This window comes from Oenanthe melanoleuca, chromosome 1 (assembly GCF_029582105.1).
Source record: "Oenanthe melanoleuca isolate GR-GAL-2019-014 chromosome 1, OMel1.0, whole genome shotgun sequence".
In the NCBI taxonomy this organism is placed as follows: domain Eukaryota; kingdom Metazoa; phylum Chordata; class Aves; order Passeriformes; family Muscicapidae; genus Oenanthe; species Oenanthe melanoleuca.
The window spans coordinates 11,724,721-11,749,561 of record NC_079333.1 but is presented as its reverse complement, the minus strand read 5'-3'; the positions used below and the strand labels follow the sequence as shown (position 1 = coordinate 11,749,561).

The 24,841-nt window shown below is 40.2% G+C and overlaps 1 protein-coding gene across 3 annotated transcripts in view; it reads right to left on the bottom strand.

Annotated features, from left to right (window-relative positions):
- Nucleotides 1-23,775, bottom strand: part of CXADR (CXADR Ig-like cell adhesion molecule) — a 32,535-nt gene extending 8,760 nt beyond the window's left edge. Inside the window, exons 1-8 of one of the 3 annotated variants that reach the window (XM_056484018.1) lie at nucleotides 23,629-23,775; nucleotides 7,661-7,830; nucleotides 6,829-7,033; nucleotides 6,302-6,457; nucleotides 5,152-5,274; nucleotides 4,734-4,872; nucleotides 4,184-4,370; nucleotides 8-318 (exon numbers count right to left, since the gene is read on the bottom strand). In XM_056484018.1, the coding sequence (XP_056339993.1) occupies nucleotides 295-318; nucleotides 4,184-4,370; nucleotides 4,734-4,872; nucleotides 5,152-5,274; nucleotides 6,302-6,457; nucleotides 6,829-7,033; nucleotides 7,661-7,830; nucleotides 23,629-23,683 (1,059 nt within the window). In that variant the 5' untranslated portion in view covers nucleotides 23,684-23,775 and the 3' untranslated portion in view covers nucleotides 8-294. Of the gene's footprint in view, nucleotides 1-7; nucleotides 4,371-4,733; nucleotides 4,873-5,151; nucleotides 5,275-6,301; nucleotides 6,458-6,828; nucleotides 7,034-7,660; nucleotides 7,831-23,628 lie in introns of those variants that run through there. The other 2 variants (XM_056484010.1, XM_056484002.1) reach the window with 2 other exon arrangements.
- Between the last annotated feature and the right edge of the window lie 1,066 nt (nucleotides 23,776-24,841).

Here is a 24,841-nt window from a genome sequence, read left to right as displayed (position 1 = left end):
AGACTACTGTTTTCTCCAACAGTTTTATTTCAAAAAGTACACGAGTCTGTCATGGAACTACAGCATTTTAAAATTTTGCAATTTTTTTTTTTACAAATTCAATCACAATACCTGTATTTTAAAATACCATTCCCCCAAAAGTGTGAATATAAAATCTCATACTGAAATTCATAGCAATGTTCAAAGATCATGCTTTGTGCATGAGAAGTGTAACGTAACTTCGTAACATTTTGGATCCCAGAAGTTGTTATTGCTTCAATTTCAGCTGAGTTATGCCTCAGTGCTGGGGGCTATTCAACAAAGGGCTCCAAAAAGCACCTATCCAGTGTATAAAACAAGGTTTAAGTGACACAAATAGCATAATATCTTTAGACTGGAACAAAGACCTAGAGTAATCCAGAATATATACACTGCTCAAAACAAAACTAAAAGCTTGTAATGGAAACCAGTAATATACAATATTCAGCATTACAGAAAAACTTGCAATTCAGAAGTCATACTTGCACTATTAAACAGGAAGCATACATCTAATATGAATGAGACTATCAAGAGCTGAGAAAGACGTATGCATTGTATATTTCTCTCAAAAGTCGTATTTTACCCCTCCAACAAGGCATTTCTGTGCACCACACAGTTTTGGAAGAAGTATTTGTTTTTAGGGAAGGAAGTTTCACACAAGTATCTTTAAATACCCACTGCAGAAAGTTGATGAAAATTCTTGTAATGTATGGACAAGTGTTACGTAACCTCTACAGTATTACAAGTCTAACACTTTATTCACACCATGCTAAAATTGATGGGTTTCTCTCTATATATAGTAGTCCTCAACAGGCAAGTTTACAGTCATTGACATTAACTAGAGGTTTCTTGAGCTCACTTAGAATATTTACACAGAGGTATCACCCTCCCTCCCCTTCCCTCCCCCCTTTTTTAAACAAAATGAGACTTTAAAAATGCCACCTCCTAACTGGTGTATCAGCTGCCATTACTTCCTAAAAGTGTTCTGTCAGCAGAGCTCTCTGTCACATCAGACACCTCACATGTTTAACCAGTTCATCTCCCACACAGCTAGAAATTATAGTTAAAATATAGTAGCTGCTCTTGAGAATCATAATCCAGTGTAAGTGAACAATCTAGTGACAAAAGAAATAATTTATAGTAGCAGTATTATGTTTTCATAGTAGTGTTGCATCCACCCAAAAAGGCATGATGATAGCAACTTGAGGCAGAGTTTACCCCAAGTCAGAGGTTCTATATTTCAGATAAGGACTGTGTCAGATTCCATTTCTTTCATTTTTCCATGCAATTACATAAATAGACAGACACTGTCAAGGCTGCTAAGCCTAACAGCCAGGCTCTGAGGGCACATCAGGCTGTCCTTCTGCCCATTTATTATTTTACACAAGCTGACAGAGCATCAAGCATGTGTAAACTCTGCTCCATGTGCTTCACTGAGACAGGTTTCTGAGTTTGAGTGCCTAGGGCTTACCTGACTGTAAGTTACAGGGTCTCAGGCCAAACCAAAACAAACAAAAAATTAATTTTAAATAAACTTCAAACCACCAAAAAACACATAGGTCCACAGATGGCTTAGAACCAAATTTAGTAGGTTTGCTGCCTGGTTCCTTAGGTTTATAGCTCTTTCAGTGTGTGATTCAGTTTAGTCTCCCACTTAACTTGTATTTGTAGTAAATATACCCTTTTCCTTAAGAAAGGCCTTAGTTTCAAGGTAAACAATCAGTGTATGATTAACATATTAGAAATCTCTTCTATCACAATAATTGGATGCAAAAAGATGTCTCTTCATCTATAGTTCTTCAGAAGCTATGTTTGGCACATTTACTAAACCTATTATTTCACCACATAAATAAAAGTCAATCATCCCTCTCATTGGTACAACAGTTGAAGAGCTTTCAGGAACACAAACACTCAAATCATAATTAGCAATTGAAGTGACATTTTGAAATACAGAACAATACAGAGAGAGACACTGAAGTTCACATCCAAAAATAGGCATGAAGAGGTATAAATAGTACATAAGAATCAAGAAATCAGATCACAGTGTCATGTTTTAAGAACTGTACCATCATCTAAGCACCTGTTCATACAGTATGTTTAGGCACCAGAAATTTCATAAAAACTGAAGTTACAATCAGGCAAAGTTTATTGACAAGGCACACATGAAAGATAAAAAAATCTGATCTCTAACAGTATCAGTTTACAATCTAAAAAAGTCCCAAATGTGTAAAACTAACTCTATATTACTTAATAGCCATTCAAGTTTCTAAATTCAATATGAAGGGTATGTTAAAATCATGAAATTGTTTGGGTTGTAAGGAGCTTAAAGATGACCTTGTACCAACCACTGCCATAGGCAGGGGAATTTCTTTACAATAGTGCCAGCCAAAAATTGTGCACCTATTTACAGATAGGACAAACATTTAGCCAAAGAGCTAGTCAGAAATCTATAGGCAGCTACAGATAAGCAGATACTAAACCCAGAAGTCTGGTGTAATGTTTTCTCTCATTGTTGCTACACACAAATAATCCTAACATTTTTCAACAGGCTATTCAGGTATTTCCTTCATCAGCATCGCTGCATATACAATAATGGAGTTGCAGTTTTCCAAAATACCTTGCAGTTCAACATCTCTAGCTAGAGTAAGCTGAAGAACTCTCCCCCACCTTCACCCCAGCACAAGACAACGAAGGCAGAAAATAAGAAGGAAGAAAGAATTCACAGATTCACACTGTACTGAGTTTTAAATGGAGCTTTTGCAGGTATATAGTAACAGTCATTAGAAGCTACCAGAAGTCCTTAAATGCATGTGAAAGTAAGACAAGGAATTTTTGTGCTTGTCCTGTATTGCTTTAAGTTTGCAAAATTGGGAAGAAGCATTTTCAATCATGCAACATGGGATTTGTATCAAAATCCTGGGTAATTATTTCCTCTCAGCTACATAAGACTCTTGCTCTCCACAGTCTGAACATTGGCTCAGAATATTTAGAGCTGTTAAAGAGTCAAGAAAAAATGAGCTTTGAACTCCTTACAAATTCATACAGCCACATGTTAGCATCTTGACCAAGGACTGACTACTGCTTAGGTGAATATGAGAAAAGTTGTTTCCACAGTGGTTAGAGCAAGAGGACAGACATCAAATACCAGTTAGTTAACAGGTTTCATGAAATCTACATGGAGCTTCTAGTAAATTGCTTTGGAAAAAAACCTAAGAGCACTGCCTTAGTATCTAATCAGGCATTGGAAAATGCAAGGTACAATTAAAGACTGTATAAAGATATATTAATTCATTCTTACTGTGACAGTAACAGTTGGTCTGTAAATTTTAGAGCTTAGACACCTCTGCTGACAACCTGATAGGACCTCTTGCACCAGACAATGTAAGTATTAAGTTATCTGACACGACCTGAACTAGTTATTGCAGAAAAATTTGTGTTTCAAAGAATTTACAAGGTTTCCTGCCACACTTCCCACTCACTGCCATTTTAAATTCAGAACAGATTAATTAAATTAATTGAACCAATCAAATAACTGTCTGCCCTTGAAATAAGAGCTCAAATATTCCAAACAAACATCACCAGGTTAAAGAACCACATAAATACTCAATTTGAACAGAATTCAAAGTCATCCTTGGTATTTCAGCCCCCTGCAACTATACCAGACAGTGGCCAAGCTAAAATATTTGTTATTCCACAGCTGAGAATAAAGTCTCAAGAACTCTGAGAAACTTCATGGTCTACACATGAAATGCTTTTGTTATTTCTCACCTGTGTCTCACTGTTACACATTCAGAACTGTACGTCAGCTGACAATGTCAGAGCCTCCTCAGCAACCTACCAGAGGTCTAAATACCTTCAGTGTCTGATATTTATTCATGAACTTCAACGCTTCTAGCAAATAGTTCAACTGTCATATGCGAATAAGTTTGAACTTAAATATGAGAACGGTGGCTTTCCAAACTAACTTGTGTATTTTCTTCAAGGAAAATTTCATGCCAGTGTTTAAATGAGGGATGGAACACAGCAGTTTTCTCTAATACTTACAATGAACACTTTAAAAAACAGCTTTTAAATTAATAATATTTTATACTATCGACCCATCTTTGCTTTGTGCTGGAATCATCACAGGAACAGCTCCCATTCTACTTAAATTAGGTGCAGCTACCTTTGAAGGTGCAAAGGCTGGGGTTTGAGCAGGAGCACGTTCAAAGTCTTCACTTGGGACTTGGCTATATGGAGTTTTGGTATATCCTTCCATGTTGGAGGGAGACATTGAGCCCAGGGAAGAACGATTGCTGCCGATGTAGCTGCGAGCTGTAGAACTGCGACTTTTTGGAGGTGGAACATCTTCTCTGAAATGAACAAAAAACAAAAAAAAAAAAATCAGTTGCACAACAAGAGTTTAATCACCATTGCTTTAAAACAAATATTGAATTTGCTTTTTTCTATTCTAATGCAGTAGTCAAAAATATCCTTTTATCTTCCTTTAAAGTAAAAAAAAAAAAAAAAACCACCAAATCCTCAATATTCATAGTCTCTAAAATGTTTGTTGAAATTAGACAAACCACAAAAGTTCTCTGACAAACCATTAGTGTGCTATAATAAGCTTTCCAGATTAAGACAGAAATCTCAACTGCTAAGTAACTTATATGCAGAAATACACATTTAAAAGTTAATCTTCCAGTAATACTGCTCAGAAACTAGAGACATGTTACCTGATATCATGATGTACTTCTTTCTCGTATTTCTTCTCTTTGTGCTTCTTACATAAACAGAAGACGATAGAACCCAGTACAGAGAGACCCAGCACAGTTCCTATAATAGCTCCAATAATTATACCAGCTGTATTTATGGCTAGAACAGACAAACAACAATACTGTTTGTTAAATATCAAAGTTAGAAGACCCTTCTTTTAACATTAAGCCCAGTATGTTTCACGAGGCAGGTCAATAATAGATCACTGAATCAGAGGAGGAGTGCTCAATCACGTGCATTTAAAACAGTAAGACTTGAAGTGGCACCCACAAGCTACATAACAGCATTGGGGTTTTTAACCTTTTAGGAGTTTAGAGAAAAAGATTGTTCAGTTTTAATACAAGAACACTGTGTGACTATTACACAGCAAACACTTACGAGGGGTGACATTCAGCTCAACAGAACATTCATCCGTGCCAACTCTGTTTGAGGCCACACAGTTGTATGTACCAGAATACTCTCGAGAGGCGTTTTTCAGAAGAAGTTCCCCTGTATTTTTATCTACAAACAACAGAAGGTAGAGGTTTATCATTTTCCTAAATATAGTTCCATATGTAACATCACAGAATTATTAAACTAGCATATACATGAAATCATAGCTTAAAAATGTTATATGAAAAGCATCCAGTTTAAAACAGTTCTATCATGGTGTAAAATGCTTTTGTTTGTGAAAGTCTTACCCCACTAGAAATGTATTCCACAGCATTTGACTTGCTCTGTCTGCTGAACAAGTTAGGTAGTGTTTAGATTCTTTAGAACACACTCAAGAGTATCCCCAAAACTACATTCACAAGGCCAAAACTAACATGGTTTTAGTGAGTTACAAGCCACTTTTGCATGATTTGCCATTCATTCTTGTCCAGCACTTATACTGCCAATTGCTCTTTTTGTTACCACAAGCCAAATTTGAGATGTGGAGAAAGAAGAGGCATAACAATAGGAGCCTACTAAAGTCTTGAGTGTTACAGAGAAGGGCATTAATGATCAACTGATTCACCGTCAAAACAAGAAATAAGAGACATCAAATAGGAGACCAGTAGTCAAACTCAAAATGAAGAACAGGTTCTTCCTTTTCAGCTGATTTTTAGGGATCTGTGTTTTAAGATATCACATGATATGATGTAATAGATGTAATAGAGTATAGAAGCTTACAAAAAAAACTGGAGATTTTTTGCTTGTTTTAAATCAAATTGAAGACACATCTGAATTCTCTAATGTCCACTTAAGCACAAAAGGAAAACCATCAGCAAGCAGGAGAACTCACAACATCTGGGCACAGGTGAGCATGATACTGCAGCCCAATGGTAAGAATCTCAACTTAAAGCTTGAAATATTTCCAAGCATGAATTAAAAACCAGAATCAACAGCAGCTTGTTCCAGTCAGTTTTGTTAGAGGACAGAAGTGGCATTTAATCTTGACTACTCTATAGTAATACTAACCCAGAGATGCTTACAAGTCAGGATAAGCCAAAAATACTATTGCAATCTTTTTAAGTATTTCAGAGTAATAAATGAAGTTTGACAGTACTCAGCATGGAAGTGGCAGGAAGATTCTGTGTGCCAGAGACTCTCTTCCAGTCATAAGACAAAAGTGGGGATCCTTCTTGTGACACACATTTCAAGGTAACGTCTTTTCCAATCTCCTGTGATCCTTCAATGGAACATTTAGTCCGTGCTGGCTTTACTAATAAACAAAACATCACTGAATTAATAACAGTCACAATCAAAATGTTTACCAGTTGTGTTCTAGTAGCCAGTCCATTTTGTGAAAGACAAAGTTTGTGCCACAAACCATTTCTATGCACAGAAAGGTTTTTCTATTAAATACGAGTCAGGTGCAGAACTTCTAAAAATGCTTGTTATTCTAAATATCGTTCCCTTCATTTCCCAGAACAGAATTATGCCCATCCCTCCCCAAGCCTCAATAATGACTATAATCACCACAGATTCAGTACAACACTGCCCAAGTGAAGCTTTCATTACATGCACTGAAAAAAGGGTAGAATAAGGACATAAAAAACATTGCTGAAAATTTAAGAAAATTAATTATCTTACCAAATACAGTCAACTGTATTTTTCTGCTTTGGACTCCAGGAGCCTTCTTCACTTTGCACTGATATGTGCCAGTGTCTGCTGCTTTTAAATTCAGGATATCCAATGAACCATCACCAGATCTGGGATCAAGATTAGTAAACTGCATTCGCCCAGTCAAACCAGCATAATAATGATTATAAACTCTGTCTACAGAATACATAATTATCTATTAAAAAAAAAAAAAAAAAAAAATCAGAAATTCACTTAGTGTGCAAACATTTAAAATAATTTCATCTCTTTGAATTCTCAAGTTTCTTTCTACAGTTTTAACCCCAGGAATAAAACAGAGTCAAATATCTCCATCTTCAAAATATCACCACACACAGCATTATGGTGAATACTCCAACCAAACCCCTGAACAAATACAAATATATCAGCATTGACTTCTGACTGAAAGAAAACTGTTTAGAATTGCTCCAATTTAATTCTGGAAAACCTGCCTACTGATATGAATCATCTTACTTATAAGGCTTTCAAAGACAGGAAAGCATTAATAACTAAAACAGTCAATATACTTAAAATTAAGTCCACTTTTTGGAACTGAAGTGTTTCTAATTTGGGAGTTCTTCACTAGAATGTAAGTTTATAAGTAAAAAATTTCTTGACATTTCCTCAATAATCTGGTATTACAAAACTTCCACTAGATTTTATGTGACTGGTGCTTCAAAGCAATTTAAGATCACAAGCATCCCAACCTGAAAAGGTGGAAGTGTAAAAAGTCAGTAACAAAACTCATACATTGACCTACTCAAACAACTGAATTAGAACTGTCCAATAAGAATTCTCTACTTACTATTTGTTCCTTCTTTTGATTATCTGCTGGTATCAATACCCACTCAATATCTAGTGGGCCTTCATCTTCTTCTGACAGTTCAAAAGTACACGGCAACGTAACTTTCTCTCCTTGTGCTTTTTCAAATGTTGACTGGTCAACTGAAGTTATAGTCAGGCTTCTTGTCAGACCTATAAAAATTTTTTTTTTTATGTTTTGAAAACAACTCACACTCAATTGTTCACTGTAAGTGCTCTATGACATACTTTTCCCATATAGAAATCATGCCATCAGTCAGACTTGTCACTGCTGAAGAGAGCCTGTGCAGACCCCGTCACACAACACAGTGCAAAGTCCTGTGCTGCTATTTGGAATTATATCCAACAGGCAGCTATATCTTTCAAGCCTTCTTTTGGGAGGGATTTGTTTAGATTTTATTTTGTTTTTTTTCTCTCTTCTCCACAATTCACATCCCACACAACCACAAGCTAAATATTTTCAGTAGCAGGTTTTCAAGCCACTATATAATCACCTTACCATTACTCCCTCACTGTAAAATGAAAGTATGGAACAGCAATGAAGTCTGCCAAAAGAGACAGAATTCCTGAGAAGTCCTGGATTGGAATTAAGTTACTTTGCCTTGAGTTATAAGGGCTCCTCTATCTACAGGGAGATAGAGGAGAAAATGTTTTCCAAAAATCTCAATGGGTTTTTTGCATTTGTTTGCCTTTTCTGCTTGTCTTACTCCTCTAAAAAGGCCGTGGAATCCTTATCTGCATGCCTCTAGGCAAACAAGCTTCCAAACAACAAATTTTCCTCAATTCAACCCTGAAAAAGAATTCATATAGTGACATAAAAAGAGCTACTCAAAAGGCCTGAAGCAAGATTCCCCCTATTTCTCCACAAACACAGGCTTCCCTTCTATCAAGTGTACAGGCTTGCACATCGCAGCCAGGTCGTGGAAAGCACACCCTTTGCTCATGATGGAAACAGGTCTGGCACTGTTACATCCACTGTTTTGTCCACTTTGCTGGAAACCAAGCTCAAATTTTCAGTCATTTTATGTGAGTAGGTTGTAGACAAACACAGATGTGACCAGAGCCATGAGAGCTGCAAGGCCACCAGGAGAGTGGAGGTATGAGGAGGATAGATGGCTTTGGTTCCTTTTATAGATGTAAAGTGACAGCCTCACATGAAAAATTTAAAATTATTTTACATGGTGCTTTTATGTTCTAACTTGCACTTCTCCATATAGTAGAAGAGCTCCAGTGCAGTAGGAGCTTCCTGCAGTGGATCATTGAATATGGTGAGTTGGAAGGGACCCAATAGATATCCTTCTGCTTTATTAAAATGTTGCCCTCCATCAAGTCATTGCATTCTCTTTCTGATGACAAAACAATGGGATCTTTAACAGCTATTTCAAAAAAATCCTTTAGAAAGGGAAATCATTTGACATACTAAATTGCTTGCAAGCTGTAATCTGGAAAGGCCCTCACAATAGTTGATTACTAACAAACTAGGTAACATTATTATGTTTCCTACCATTCACGGAATTACTTATCATGACATTACCTTCAGTCTGGGAGAAGGGGAAAGGAAAAAGAAAAAAACATAAAAACAACGCCAACCAAAAAAACCCAACAACGTACACCTTTACAAAGACAAATCTAATAGGTTTGTACCACCCTTTTTTTGACCACAGTAAACAGATCTGAACAATTAATTCTCTGGTACTAGCTTGAATTAATACTGTTCCATAAATAATACTGACACAAATACATGAATAATAACATGAGTACCGGTTGACTTGTCACAGTCCTATCCCCTCCTAAAGGGCCTTTTCAGATTTCCAATTAGCCATTCTAAACCTCTGAATAAGCAAACACTACTACTACCTCTGTTTATGGGTAGATTTAAAGTACATTCATGTTCCCATAACACATAGTAGCTTTTACATTATTAATGCAAACTCCTGAACTCTTTTTTTCAGTGACTTTCATACTATACTCTTCTATTTCCCTTTCCCCTATAGCCGGATTAGGGAACTGTAATAAAATAGCCTCAAATTCATCTCCAAATTGCATTTCTGCATCTTCAACATTACTATATTAAAGAAAAGGATGTGAACTCAAGTACAGTTTAAGTGACTGATAATGAAATACATCACGATGTTACTAACTTTCTTAAAAGCCTCAAATCTGCAACCTGGGAAATAAGAGGCTTTCATTCTGAAGCAAATCACTGAAGCAAGCTGCTTCAGTGCAGAGCTGCTCTGTAGCACCATCTCCACTCACAGTCACTATGCCATCTAAAATTCCACAATAAAAGACAACGGCACACACATCTGCTTCCCCCTCTCCACAAGAGAACCTACTCAGAATTTCACAAACAGGACAATAATTCATGTAAGAGCAACACCCTGCCTTTTCACAGCAGACAGGAGTAATGTAATTCATACTCGAAGGAAGATATGACATATCCCTACTACTAAAATGTATCAACCCCTCTGATTTTCAGCTGATACTTGCTGAAACACAACATGGCCAAAACAAACTGGACAGATGAGTATCCATATGTTGATTTTTTTTACTACTTTTCTAAAAAAATGGGACTTGTACAATCAATGTTTTATTTTTCTCCCTCTTCAGCTGTTACTTATTCATCCCTTTGACAATATCAAACAAATATAAAAGCAGGAAGAACAGTTCAGTACAACCAGAAGTCCCCCAAGTACTGATTTGTACTGACATAGCTAATAAGCATTAGATTCTTCAACTATCTCTTGCCTCTTCATTGCCAGACAACTCATGTGAGTATAATTTCAAAGTGGACATTACACAGTTTCATGGCAGAACACTGAGAAAGTGGCAACTGGGAAGAAAAATGATGTTAAAAGCCAGATGTACTACATTTCAGAGACAAACTGTCAGGAAACTATACTCCAGTAGTCCCACCTATCACTGCCTGGCAGCTTGGTCCAAGTGCTTTAAAAGCCAGAAACAGCAAGCGTTTCAGTTCCTACTATAGCACTCATTTCTTTGGTCCAAACACACAAATAGTAACAACGTGCCAAAAAAAAAAAAAAAAAAAAAAAAAAAAAAAAAAAAAAAAAAGCAGCAGAACCCAAAAGCCTGAAGAGCCTTGCCCAAAATAGAAGATTGTCACAAAAATCTTTATAAAGTTTTGATTTTTGATATTTTTCAAGTCCGAGTAGTATTTGCATGCACACTGACTGCATGCAAACATGTCAATGAAAGCTAAAGCTAAAGCTTTTAGCCCTCAGGATAACACCCAATAATCATTCCTGCACTTGAAGCTTCCAGCACACACTAGCTGCTAAGAGAGGTACTCGAACATTAGCCTGAGTCTTCTACTTATCAGATCTTTTCCATAAATCTCAATTCCTTTCTTACTGCACATCTCCCAACACTCTTTTTCATTACACCAGTATTCCACAATCTTTTTTTTTTTTTTTTTTTTACAGTAAGGCTGCAAACACAAAGCTTTTTTCCACTTCGTGGTTTTTTTTTTTTTTTGTTTGTTTGTTTGTTTTGTTTTTTTGTTTTTGTTTTTTTTTGGGGTCAACATCAGCATGCAGAAGCAGCAGCACCTCAATTAAGGTACATGTCAGAGCTAGCTGGGCTTGGACTGAGCATTAGCAACACAAGGGAGGAGCAGGTAATACTAGCTGGAGATTCCCTTTTTCAGGGAAGACACATATCTGCCGCCAGATATGCTGGAGAAAGAGGTTTGGCCAGATTCGACATGTCAGTTTGTCAAGGGTCCTCTGACCCTTAGTGCCTTTTTCTTTTCTTTTTTGTTCTTTTCCCACTTAATTATTACCCGTTATTAAGAGAGACCTGGAGCAAATCAAAACTCCAGGGGCAAAGGAGGACATGGAATCCCAGGCAATGCTTACTCTCCTTACTCTTTTCCTGTGAGGGAGAAAAGGCTTGTACAGACACATCCTTCAAGTTAAGGACTCACTCCAGGACTGGCACTGCAAGGAAGCACTTTAACTTTTACAGCCACAAGCATCCCTGAGAAACAAGAGCTGCCAAGTTAGAGATGGGATCCACTCAGGGAAGTGAGTTATGAACCAACTCATCAGAGCTGGTGACAAGCACTGTACGTGAGAGATCTACCAGAGAATGCAAACTGAACTTTGCAGTCAGGGAGGGAATAGAGACTGAGCTATGGGAAATACCTGGGCCAGGCTGCTGGAAGGAAGAGAGACCCTGGTGAGGATAAAGCATGTTAAAAAGAGAAACCACCTACAGCACCTGTACACAGAACTGACTCCAGAGTGAGGCACATGGGACAGCTTGCATGGCTGGTGCTTTGTCATGACTGGACACAAGCTTGTTAACAAAGCCAGGAAGGGAACAGCAGGTGACCTGCCCTCTACCTGCAGGAGCAGCTGGAACACACAAAGCTGTTCTACAGGACAGACAACAGGCTGGCTAAGAGCTCCTGGATTAAAGGAAAGGACAGTATGGACAACATCACAGTCAAAGTTGGTTACAAATCACCTGATCAGGGTAAGAAAGCTGATGAAGACTACTTCAGCAGCTCCAGGAAGTTTCTGAAAATGACATACTGGTTACTATTTTACCTCTGTGACATCTACTAGAAGGGCAACACAGCAAGAGACAAAATCTAAGAGGTTTCTGAAAGACTTCAGGCAAAATAGCACTAAATTAATCACTTCCCACTTGATACTTTCTTGAAACTGCTTTCAAGGAAAAAACCCTAAGAACTTGCCAGGGATGAGATCAACAGCAGCCTTGACCATGACCATGAAATAGTGAAGTTTCAAATCCTGAGAGGAGGAAACCAAATCCAGCAAGAGCCTGCACTTCATATGGGCAGACACACTTACGCAGTAGCTGGAGTTCTGTGGGATCCAGCTCTAAAAAGCAAAACAGCTGAAGAAAACTGGGGGGTATTTAAGGACAATTGCTAATCACACAAGGAGTACATTCCAAAACCCAGAAAAATAAACAGATCAATCAGTGGCTTGGCCTAAGGAGGAAGAAGCAAGAACAGCCTACCAAGGGAAGAATACACAAATATCACCCAGGCACGCAGCACCCCTGCCAGGGAAGTCAAAGCACCACCAAAACTGAAAGCAGCATGGGACTCCAGCGCCACATGAACACTTTCTATTATTACATGAGCAGTAAAGAATCAGAGGGAAAAACAGGACAGGTGATAGGTGATACAGAGAAGACCAAAGTACTTAGTGTTGATGCTGTTTGGAGCAGAAGGCTGGATGTGACTGAGGTCATGTCCAACACAAACAATTGTGCAACTGCATTAAAGATCTATGTGAAACCAACACACACGGACAAGATGACACTGTCTCAATTTTTACCCCTTCAGTTTCCACTCAAATCAGTGAGATTCTATTTACTTCATTCACCTAGTATACATCTCAAAACATAAGAGGATCCACTGTGGTATCTAATTGCTAGCACAGGACAGGCAGACATTTTTACAAGCTGAATAAAGATTTGTATTTCTTTTGGTTAACATAGTTTTATGTTTTTATTTCAGACATCTTTTCTGGTTTAGACAGAAAAGTAACTCAAGTCATTTATCCCACTTATTCAAATATGCTTAGCATTAAAATATCTAATTTCTAAGGGCAGCAAAGTATAGACTCAGAAGTACACAACAAGCTCTCAAGAACACCCCTGAAAGTCAACTTTGAAGTGTACCTGATCCAAATGACTGCATATTGTTTTCAAAGTATTTTCCAAGAACATGTGCCATATTCAGCTGTGACAAACAAAAGAATGAATGTTTGTGACTGATTGAGAAGAGACATGCACCCTTCCCTTGACGAAAAATAATTAGTATTATCCCTTACAAAAGTTTGTATTAGAAGATGTAAGTGGTCAATACACAATTCTGAACATTCAGATTTAAGTTTCTTAATGTTGAATAAAATACTCTTTTTTTTTCTGGGAAACTAACCCTAAAGAGCATTGCAAACTTTATCTGTATGACTGAACAAGTTTTTCTCATGATTTCTGAAGGGGGTGCAAACCAGTAGACAATCTTTAGAAAAACTCTTTCCTTCTGAATATCTGAACTTACCTTTAAGTATTACTCAAGTAGAGCACAGTTTAGCTAACTACGTTATTATTAAGAATAATCTAGGAAAAATGAAATATTTTATGGAATCTCATGGAAGTTGTTTTCAAGTACAAACGAATCTTCAAAACAGAAAGCAGACATAAAATTAAAATGGAGCAAAGCTTCCTTCATTCCAACAGACATAAGCAGAGCTGTGATATATACTAATAAATAATAGAAAGAAAAATACTCTATTAACTACTTATGCATTTAGCATTTTCTTATTTAATCGAAATAAAAAATTGAAACATTGAAATTTTGCATTGCTGGCTTACACAAATGTAAGTGTGCATCTAAATTTGGCAGGAATGTTTCTGGCATCAGACAGGGCTGTGGCACCGAAGGGTTATGTAACCCAGTAGACACAGTCCCTGCCTAGATGGGGAACAGGACAGTTTCTACACAAAGTAAGAGCTGGGTTCAGAGATGCTGCTGTACTTAGTGTGATCCACCTGCAACTGCATCTTCAGAGTACTTTACTACCAGGCTTTCCAAAACCAGCCTAGCTTGCCAATACTAACTGCAAACAAGCAGAGGCTCTAAATATATAAATGCTCTTTTCCACAGAATGTGGCCCTAAGTAGCAAGTAATGATTACAACCAGAAATGCACATTAGTGCTTTGAGAGCAACAAGTCATAAAATTCACTTAAGAAACACTTCAGCTTAGACTTTTCTTTCAAATGCAGATTAGATATGTACCTGTGATCAAATCTTTTCACTGGGCAGATTTCAGAATCAGAAACTACCTCCCCAACATCCCCACTTAACTTCTGAATATGCCTCAACAGTTCACCTCCTACTTGTCTCAGCTAGCTGTAATGACTGTACAGAAAAAGTTGCCCAACTCTTCCCGTTCCCACTTTCACTGAGATAGAAGTTCTACAACATCTTATTTCAAACCTGCACTTCTGAACTCAGGCCTGTAAGAGTGACTGAGTCAAGTTTACACCCTTAGCAAGCAGGGAGGATGAAGGGAGGAAGGTACACATAGAGGAGTGCCTGGCTGAGGAGACTTCCCGGTGTTTACTGGCACAATCCAATACAAACAAGTCTCCAAGGGTGAAATCCTCACAAGCAGCTACCATCCCAAAATCATCCCCTGCTTCCCCACAATACCAAACATCAGCATCCTCAGCAGCCAAAGGGAACACCTGTAACACAGGGTCCTGCTGATCAAGTAACTGGATTAAAAGCTGCCTTCACAAAGGAATAAAGGGAAACAAATATTTGGCATTACTTATTTTAGTGGTTTTTTGCAGCACCCAGGAGCTGAGTCACATCAGCACAGTTGAGATGGCCACAAATCTGCAGTTATGCTGTTTAGTCACAGTTTACCACAAGTGAAAAACAAAACCACATCCTAAATTTATCAGTGATACCCCTCCCCAAAAGGTTAAAAAAAATGGAAAAAAAAGTCTTTAAAAAAAGGCCCAGCTTCAGATTTGGATTCTCAGTTTCTACATCTTTCCTCCAAGAGCAAAAGGACCCAGCTTTCAGAAGCCTGGGCCCAAAACACTATGAGGCTTTGCTGAATCTAACTCTTCACATGTCAAACTCTGCAACTCAAAGAACGGTACCTAAACAGTATTCTTTAACTTCATAAACATTAAAGGAACAATGTCAATAAAAAGGAAGTTAATTAGAAGGATAAGAAAAAAAATAAGTCGTCCCTTTAGAAAGCAAATTCAACAGACTTGGGGATTTTTGGTGTGAGAATGAAACTCAAAAATGTTCCATGATAGATTCAAAAACACGTATTAGATCAATACACATCCTATTGATTTAGCCAGGTATCTAGGTACCAAAGAATACTCAGGCTTCACAGTAACCTAAACAGAGGTAAAACAACCAAGAGACAAAGGACAAGCAAGCAATTGGTCAGGAGCTAACAAAAACTATGTAATAATGCAGCAGTAAATAAAACAAAAGAAGAAAAACTCACACAACATTAGAGCATCTGAATCCTTGTATCTAGAGGTTTGGTTTTAGTACATTCTAATTTAGAACTTCACAAAGAATTCAGTTTTTAGGATAATCCCATGCTGATAAAGGCAAATCACAAAGCTTTTCCTAACAAAGAAAGCACTGTCCTGTTAATATCAAGTGTTAAACAGTTACTGTTTAATGTGCTCCACAGACCACATTTTTTCCATGCTTCACACCCTAAGCGTTGTTATCATACAATGCAGTGATACAAATTTCAGAGATAAGCACATTTCACTGCAGTGGTAAAAACACCCAAAAAACATTTTAGCAAAAGGAACAAGCCTACTTAAACCTAACATTTCCAAAGCTAGTGACATTAATGTACCAAATGTTCTACTCAAACTTCTAAAAGTCCCAATGAAAAGGTTAGAGAGAAGATAAAAACTTTCCTTTCTACACTATCCTAAGTCCACTAGGCAGAACACTGGTTAATCCCCAAAGACAGTAAAATTAAGACAAAACATGTTCACACCTGCATTTCAGACCTCCCAGGTCAGTGCTTTCTAAATTGGAGTCACAGATCTTAGTGAAACTCTCCTACTGTGCAGAAAAGATATAGTTTATGGAGCCAGAGAAAGTAAAGATAGACCAGGAATAAAAGCACTCACCTAGGAAAGACTTGGGTTCACAGTGTCTCCTCCTTCCCAGTTTAGTCCCAGACTAAATATAAAAACAGTTTAGGAAACTAAATCCACACAGCAATTTTAGAAAAGAGCTAGAGAGCTATACACCTGGTGCTAGTAGGTACAAGATTTTAAAATCCTCTGTTGCACATTTCATCTCAGCTACCTCACCAATAGCTCAAAGAGGCTGAGTGACCAAACTCCCAGTTTTCAGAACACTTTTTCCACAGATGGTGCAGATAAAAGACTTATATGCATGAAGTAAGTTTTTGCCATAAGCTACAACAAGAAGGCTGATGAAACAGCAGGGCACTTATTAAAAAAAAAAAAATCAACCAAATAACAAAACAACAACAAACAAAAACCAAAATACAACAAACAAAAAAAAACCAAACAAGAATCAAACAACAACACGAAATTAAACACAAATGAATCCCAAAAAATCCCCCTACATATAAGAATAAGCCTGAGGAACTTCTATCACATGGATAGTCCACTCTGCTGAAGGGTCTCAAAACAGTGGGTTTGTATTTCCAAATTTTACTTCCTCTGAGGAGGGTGGGGGAAAAGTACACTTTTCTGAGGCACAGTTACTTGCATCCACAAATCCTCTGAGTTTAAAAAAAAAATTGACAGGAAACTGACTATGCACACTTCTTCAAAGCAAAAAAAAAAAAAAAAAAAAAAAAAAAAAAAAATCTCTTTCAGTCTGGATGTCTTCAGACAGCATTAAATAAATAAATAGCTGCAATTTATGTAGTGTAGCATACCCCTGCCCCAGTTTAAAAGGTACTGCACAATTCAGTTACACATCCTCCCAGTTTAATACAAAATTCTTAAAGACTCATATAAACAAAACTACCAATAACCTTAACTCTGCAAATACATAGCATGAGCTTGATTTCATTCTCCACCACAGTTCACTGAGATCAGCTGAAACAGTTATGCAACAATGAAAACCTAAAAATCACAGGCTAAAATGTTTCTTTTTTTTTTTCCCCTCAACTTTGTTTTTTCCTCAACACACCCTTTGCCTCCAGATTCTCTCCAACAACCCTTTCCTTTTACAACTGTCCTTGTGCTCCTTACTTGTTCAGCACATTCTTGAAGCTTTGGGGTTGCTAAACCCAAAGCCACCAGCCTGTATCCTAGCAACTGCTGGCTGATGACCTTCCTGAGAGGGACGTGCTTATCAAATGGAGAGAGGGGCCATTCAGATCTCCTTACTGAAGTGAAGGATAAGCTTTCGGGAGGCAACTCAGAGAGGGAGGGGATAGTGTAACAAACAGGGATTAAGATTAGTTTTAAGCGGAGGAGTAGTGTTCAGCCCAGTATCTAGTGAAGATGACAATGAGTTCCAAGTTTTCTGTGCTATCAGCTGGAGGGATTTTGGCAGCAGCTGCACGAGGCTGCTCTGATACAAGCGAGAGGAGAAGGAATCCAATGCCACTGCTGGAAGGGGCAACAACCACAGCAGACATGAAGCTACACACCAGATGTAACCACATCACATCTGTAACGGGGGCAGGTGTAATGTGACACTGTACCTTCAGACGGCACTCCAGAGCCTTTAAGGAACCACCTAGAAACAGTACTGAGAAGTGTAAAATGAAATTAAGGTCAACCACTACAAAGACTTTTTTCAGTGAACACAGAAAAAGATCAGAGTTGAAATCCTGACACGACTTACTCACGAAATCCTGCCCCTCCTCTACCAAGTCTACACCAGCTGCACAGGTTGTTTTGCCTTTAGCTGTGTAAGTCACTTTCCCATTACAGGCAAATATTGGAGGCTTACACAGTCACTAAGCAATCAAGCCACATGATTCGATCTTTTTCCTGCCAATTTGATGGCATTTAAAAGGGAGCTGAATGAAGCAGCTCGCTGGCAGTGTGAATGCATTGGGCACATCTGTCAGTCAATGCATCAGGGAGTTCACTACAATCCAACACTTAACTGAGCAGCCATATTAATTTCACTTGAGTAAAGAGGCTTTGGCTCTTCCGAGCTACTGAACAGGCAATGCTTTTTTCTCAGTACATGCAAGTTTTGCATTAGGATAGACAACTACTTGATTCAGAGCACAAATTGATTTTGGGCTCTTTTCTTGTTGTTATTTTGTTTGTTTGTTTTTTAAATATAAAGGTGAAGCATCACAATGTTAGAGAAAAATGTGTTGTCTGCCTGCTCTTGTCTTTCTCCCTGCCCCACTCCCATCATGCAACAGACAGAAAGAAATAAACTCAAAGAATTAGAATATCTGCCCTAATTAGCCAGAAAGTTAACTAATCATTTAAAAATTTAGGGAGACTTTAATATATATATATTTTTATATACACACATACAGGCTAATTTTTACATGTCTTAAAACAAGTAAAGTTAAATATTCCTTGTAGCTTATACTGTTGATACATCTAAAATGAAGAACTGAAGATGCAGGATAAGTGAGTACAGGAAACTTCCTTATGCAAACAAATTCTGCACAAGTTCAAACAGTTGAGAATGTATCAAATCCTCATCCTTCCCTCCAACACCAAACAGTTCTTGTTGACTAATCATTTTTCAGTGTACTAAGCATATAGGCTTTAGCTGCAGGGCATGAAAAACAAATCTGTTAAAAAAATGTAGCAGCAAGTGCAACTGCAAAACTTGCAACCATCAAGTACCTCAGATGATTCTTGACAGCAGCTAAAGGACATCAGAGCATCAGTGAATGGCTTCAGTATAAAACAAATAAAGTTCCAAGTCGTGCCTCTTTATCGCGTTTTGAACACATGACCCAGTAAGTAGGTGACATTTAAATAAATTAATAAATAAACAAGAGCAAAAATATATTCCACTCATGTGCATTTGCAGTTCCAGCTGACACCCCCTTGCTCTAATTCAGACTTGGTCTCATTGAGTCAGATCGGGAAAAGGAACAGGTAGAAAACTGACCTCTCAAAATTATATTCCTTTTATAACTTTTAAATTCCCTGAACTAGCTCACCATGGAGCCAGATGAATGCCAGGTACAACTTCAAATGGGAGGCATAAATAATCTTTGAGGTGACATCTAGACATTTGACTGATTGCCTGATTTAGCCATGTAGTCTTGCTCCTCAACTAAGCTCTCTCCAAGCCAAGGTTTTATAGATGTTTCCCTACTTCCCTACTGAACAAGTTTTCCACCTAACGCTCTTCTGCCATCCTTCCTGTCACTCATTCCTGCCCTGTAACAGGACAAATTGGTGGCAAAATACTTCTTGTTTCAAATAATGTGATATAACCAGTTAAAAAAATTAAAGTTTTCAGCAACTGAGACCCATTTACAACTGCAGTAAAGGAAAGCACCAGCTAGGATGCAGAAGCTGCTTATATCACAGCTGCTACTGAAAAGGTTTACACAGAACTGTGACTTCCCTGACACTTACTCCTGTGGCAACTGGCCAAAGTGGCTTTTCTTTGAACCATCATCTGAAAGGCGCAAAGTAGTAAAAGAGGAATTCCCTAAAAAGAAGGGGGATAAAGAAGAAAACAGAAAAAAATAAAGTGTTTCTAAACTGAGTAGTAAAGGGGTGGGGGGACACACATTCTTCCACGCAGGTGAGCCACGCAGTTGTTAAAATATGTCCAAATTTGTGTTTCACACAGTATCTAAAAGTTTCAAGAAATCAACCAGAAGTTGCAACAAGACCAAAACGATCCCTGCCATTACAAGCTTTAGAAAGCATGCAAACAAGAATTGACTAAATTACTGTGGAAGTATGTTGAAACAATACTGGTCTCAAAACCAAGCTTCCTAGTATGTACAAATCTCCACAGGCACTATGGCAAAAATGTTTTAATATGCTCCAAAACTGGCGCAAATTTAAAGATATTCAAGATTACTTTCTTGAAGTGTTTATGGAATCAGTAGCAAAGCATACATGTGCTCATATAAAAACATGAGCACATGTACTTTTTGCAAAGCAGTAATAGAAGCTAAACCAGACATTCAGGAGGGGTAGTTTCATCTGTCTGTTAAGTGGGCTTGGCTGTGGAAGAGGCAAGAACTGAAAGTGAAGACAGAAAGGCAGCTGAAGTTTGATGCAACACAGAGGGGGCAGTCAGAGGAGACCAAAGTGATGAGCTATAATAATCTCTGCAGAAGAATTCTCAACACATAAAATACCTTCTGGGAAACACAGATTAGCCAAGGCAAAATCACTAATTCAAATGTCATGGTCGATGTCACAGCATTTGACTAACAGTTGATTAAGTAATCTCTGGTTAAAGACCTTCATACTTCTTAAAACTCTAAGATCCAGGAAATGAGTCCTGAATTTCAGATAACTTCTCACACCAGTGGACACTTTAGAACAACCTGAACCCTGCATCTTGTTACAATTACTGCTCAACAGATGAAATGCACCAGGTTTAGCAATTAAAAGACTGGGAGTCATCATTAAACTCCTGTGGTAGTCACACTTCTAATTTAAGCTTCTACAAGATCCTATTACATGCATAAAAACATGAACAGGCTTAAGTTCCTTATTATACTTATTTGGCAAAGTGTATTAACCACCAAATGCTGATTTACCATGCCTGCATTAGATTCTACTCCTGCTTGCTGGATATTGGAATTACTTTTGAAAGTTTAGCAACAGGGCAATAACCACAGATTTCCTAAGATTTACCAGAACTTTTACTTTATTTAAAAGCTTCATCCTCAGCTGGGGCATTTATATGCACAGCACTACTGTTTTGTAAGACCTCCTTCCAAAGGTTAAATGAGTCACTATGCATGTAGTATCTTTTGTTAGCATCTATCTTTGTATAGGTATCATGTGGCTATGTTAACATTTCAGCTATTGAAAATTTGTGTTCTGACATTACACATTTTCAGAAGTTTTAAAAGCTGCAAATTATTATCATATTTGTTAAATCAGGATCACAAGTTCAGTACCCATAGTTATTCTTAGTTACCTAAAACCCTACACAAATTTGAATTTGCACCAAATGGAATGAGATTACTTCCCCAACACTGTATATCCAGGGAGACAGTGTCACATTGCAAGATGTCATGATCCAGGAACACAGCTGGGTGAAGAAGGAAGTGGAGATGTTCAGAGTGAGTGTTTCTCTTGCCAAACCACCCTCACCTGGGCACAGCTGAGCAGCTCCCTGCCCATGGGAAGAGGTGGCAAATGAATTCCTTATTTTGTTTTGCTTACATGCATGGATTCTGCTTTCCTCATTAAACTGTCTTTATCTCTACCCACAAGTTTTCTCACTTTTACCCTTCCAATTCTCTCCCTCATCTCAACACAAAGGGCACAAGTGACCATGTAGGTGGTCCTTAGTTTTTACTAGGGTTAAACCACAATCATCACAAATTCAAGTAGTTTCAGCACCTCGGCAGTGCTTCACTGACAACAGCCTTCACTCAACTGCACAAAAAATAGCTTCCTCTAAGTTTTGTCCATATGGAGAACAACAACTCACTGACGTCTGTTCCTTCAGTGAAGGGACTATGTCTATCTGCAGCACAGACCTAGAAACAGTAACCCAGTCTGATGGGAAAAAAAACAAACTAGCTCAGAGCAGGTATCAACTCCTATGATACACAAGTTATTCAATTATTTCCTTCAGAGGACTGTGAAATACACGTGGTTTAGAGTACAGTCACTCAAATAACTGCACAAAAGAGATATGTGTGTCTTTATTAGGAATATTTCTTTATTTACAAAGTCATCCAATTTTACACTGAGGTCTGAAGACATCTGTATCCTTCAGCAGAACTGAAGTGTAAAATTCAGTTCTGAATTGGCATTTCCTCATGTATTAATTATTCCTAATTTTTAATAATAATAGCCTTTGATAATCTAGCAGTGCAAATGCAGTACATATAATTTTACTCAAGTTCTTTTCACATGTAACAGTTTTCGTTACACAAAATAAATAAATCTTGATAACTAACCTTGTCAACTAAATACTAGTAACTCACAGTTCTTACATATCATCTACCTTGTTTCTAACTCTGCTTCAGGAAACACATTTGATGCAGAACTACCTATTCCCTTTCATTCAGGAGATCAGAGTTCACCATTCCATTACAGACACAGAATTTTGACCCCATGAGTAATTTTCCCAAAACAGCAGTGACATCAACAGAGGCATTAACATTTCAATAGGAAATAAAAACTGACCTCCTGACACCACTGGTACATATTTTACTGTGAACCTGAACCTCCATAGGTGTTTTGTCACCTTTTAGAGTTTTCACATAAGTTTGGGTCAACTTTAGCGAAAACTTACTCTTATTTTAGAGATCTATTTAGGAAACACTGATATGGCAGCCAAGTTCATTACAGGAACCTAATAACATCTAGTGTTTGAGATGAAAAACATCTGCCTACTTTTTAGCAGCCCAGGCACGTTTAGTTGGTATGTGTGGGTTCTGGATATGGCTGATTGCTTTTTTTGTTTGAGGATATCTACTCCTTTGTTGTCTTTCATCACGAAAAACAAATGCGTTTAGGTCCATCCAATTCACTCCCAACTCCTCTCCTCCCACGTTTCCTCCGCAGGGCTCAGTAGCGGCCATGGGGTTTGCAAAACCGGGTTCCGAGGGCTCTCCGGGAGCCTCCCGGCCCCTTCCAACGCTGCAAAGCAGAGCCAGCCTGGATGCTGGAGGTGCTACACACGCAGGGCTGAGGACTGCGATTTTTTTTCTTTTTTTATCCTTTTGCTGTTTCCACGTCGGTTTTCCCCGACTGCGGAGCCACCGGGCGGGCACGGCGGCACAGCGGCCCGGGGGCTGCCCGGGAGGGCGGCGGAGGAAGGGGAGGGGGAGGCGGCAGATAAAGCTCGGCAGCCACGCTGAGGGCGAACAAAGCCCAGGTCGGAGCCGCGGCGCGGCCCCACCGGCAGCGCCCGCCCGGGCCCCGCGCCCCGCTGAGGGCGGGCAGGGCAGGGCATGGCAGGGCAGGGGGCTGGCGGGACGGGGGAGAACACGGGCGAGAGAGACCCGCACACACACCCGCACACACACAGGGTGGAGAACCCCCACGCCCACACACACACACAGGGACCCCTCACACGCACTCGGAGGTGCGGCGCACCCCAGCCCCGGGGCGCACACCGGGCGGGCAGCAGCCCCCTCACCCCGCCGCGCCTCCCCATAGAGCCGCCGCCTCCCGCCCTCCCCTCTCTCCCTCCCTTCCTTTCCTCTCCTTTCCCTCCCCGTCGGTCCCGTCCCGTCCCTTCTACCTGCGAAGCACAGCAGCACGAGGGACACCTCGAGCAGCAGCGGCGGCAGCTCCATGGCGCGGCGGGCACCCAGCGGCGGCGGCTCCGTCCCCGGGCTGCTCCCCGCGCACCGCCCAGCAGGTGAATCAGCCCGGCCCGGCCCCGTCACTTCCGGCCGCTCCCCGCCCCGCCGCGGCTCCGCAGCGCCCGCCCCGCCCGCGCCACCTGCGCCCGCCGCCGCCGGCCCGTGAGGCGCGCCCGCCGCTCCGCCCGGGGCTCCCCGCACACCGACTGCCGGCCCGGGGCCGCCCGTGAGGCGTGCCCGCCGCTCCGCCCGGGGCTCCCCGCACACCGACTGCCGGCCCGGGGCCGCCCGTGAGGTGTGCCCGCTGTTCGGCCCGGGGCTCCCCGCACACCGACTGCCGGCCCGGGGCCGCCCGTGAGGCGTGCCCGCTGTTCTGCCCGGGGCTCCCCGCACACCGACTGCCGGCCCGGGGCCGCCCGTGAGGCGTGCCCGCTGTTCTGCCCGGGGCTCCCCGCACACCGACTGCCGGCCCGGGGCCGCCCGTGAGGCGTGCCCGCTGTTCGGCCCGGGGCCGCCCGTGAGGCGCGCCCACCGCTCCGCCCGGGGCTCCCCGCGCAGCGCCCGCCGCTGCCCCGAGTTCCCGCCCGGTCCCGGACCGCAGCGCTCGGAAGGCGGCGGGCGAGCGGCTGGAGGCTGCCCGCGGTAGCCGGAGGGATGCTCGGGGTGCGCGGCCCGTCGGGAGCGCTTGTCCCTTGCGATTACTGCGAGCGCTCGGCGGACTTGTCCCGGTCCCCATGGCAACGCGGCTGCAGCGCCTTGTGCGCTCCTTGTGCAGAGCACACGTCGTGCCAGTGAAAGATCTGGAATTGCGGAAAACTAGCTCAGGAGACAAAAGGGAGACGAGAGCCTGTGCGGAAGAGAGCAGATCAGACTTTGGTTCTGTAAAATGGTGTCCAAAATAGTCCTCACCGGTTCCAGAGAACCCTGATTCATGCTTCATGTACAGCAAAACCATCAGATATGTTTATCAGAAGACAAAGTGCACCTGACGAGGTTTATTTTCCATTAATTTATTGGCATGCGTGTGTTACAACGTACTGCAATAGCAAAACAGTTTGACATAAATGTGCTTCTGACACTTGTATGGCGTTAAGTAGTATTGGAACCATGTCCTTTGTTATGTCCACAGCTCTGTCTCTATTAGGAAAA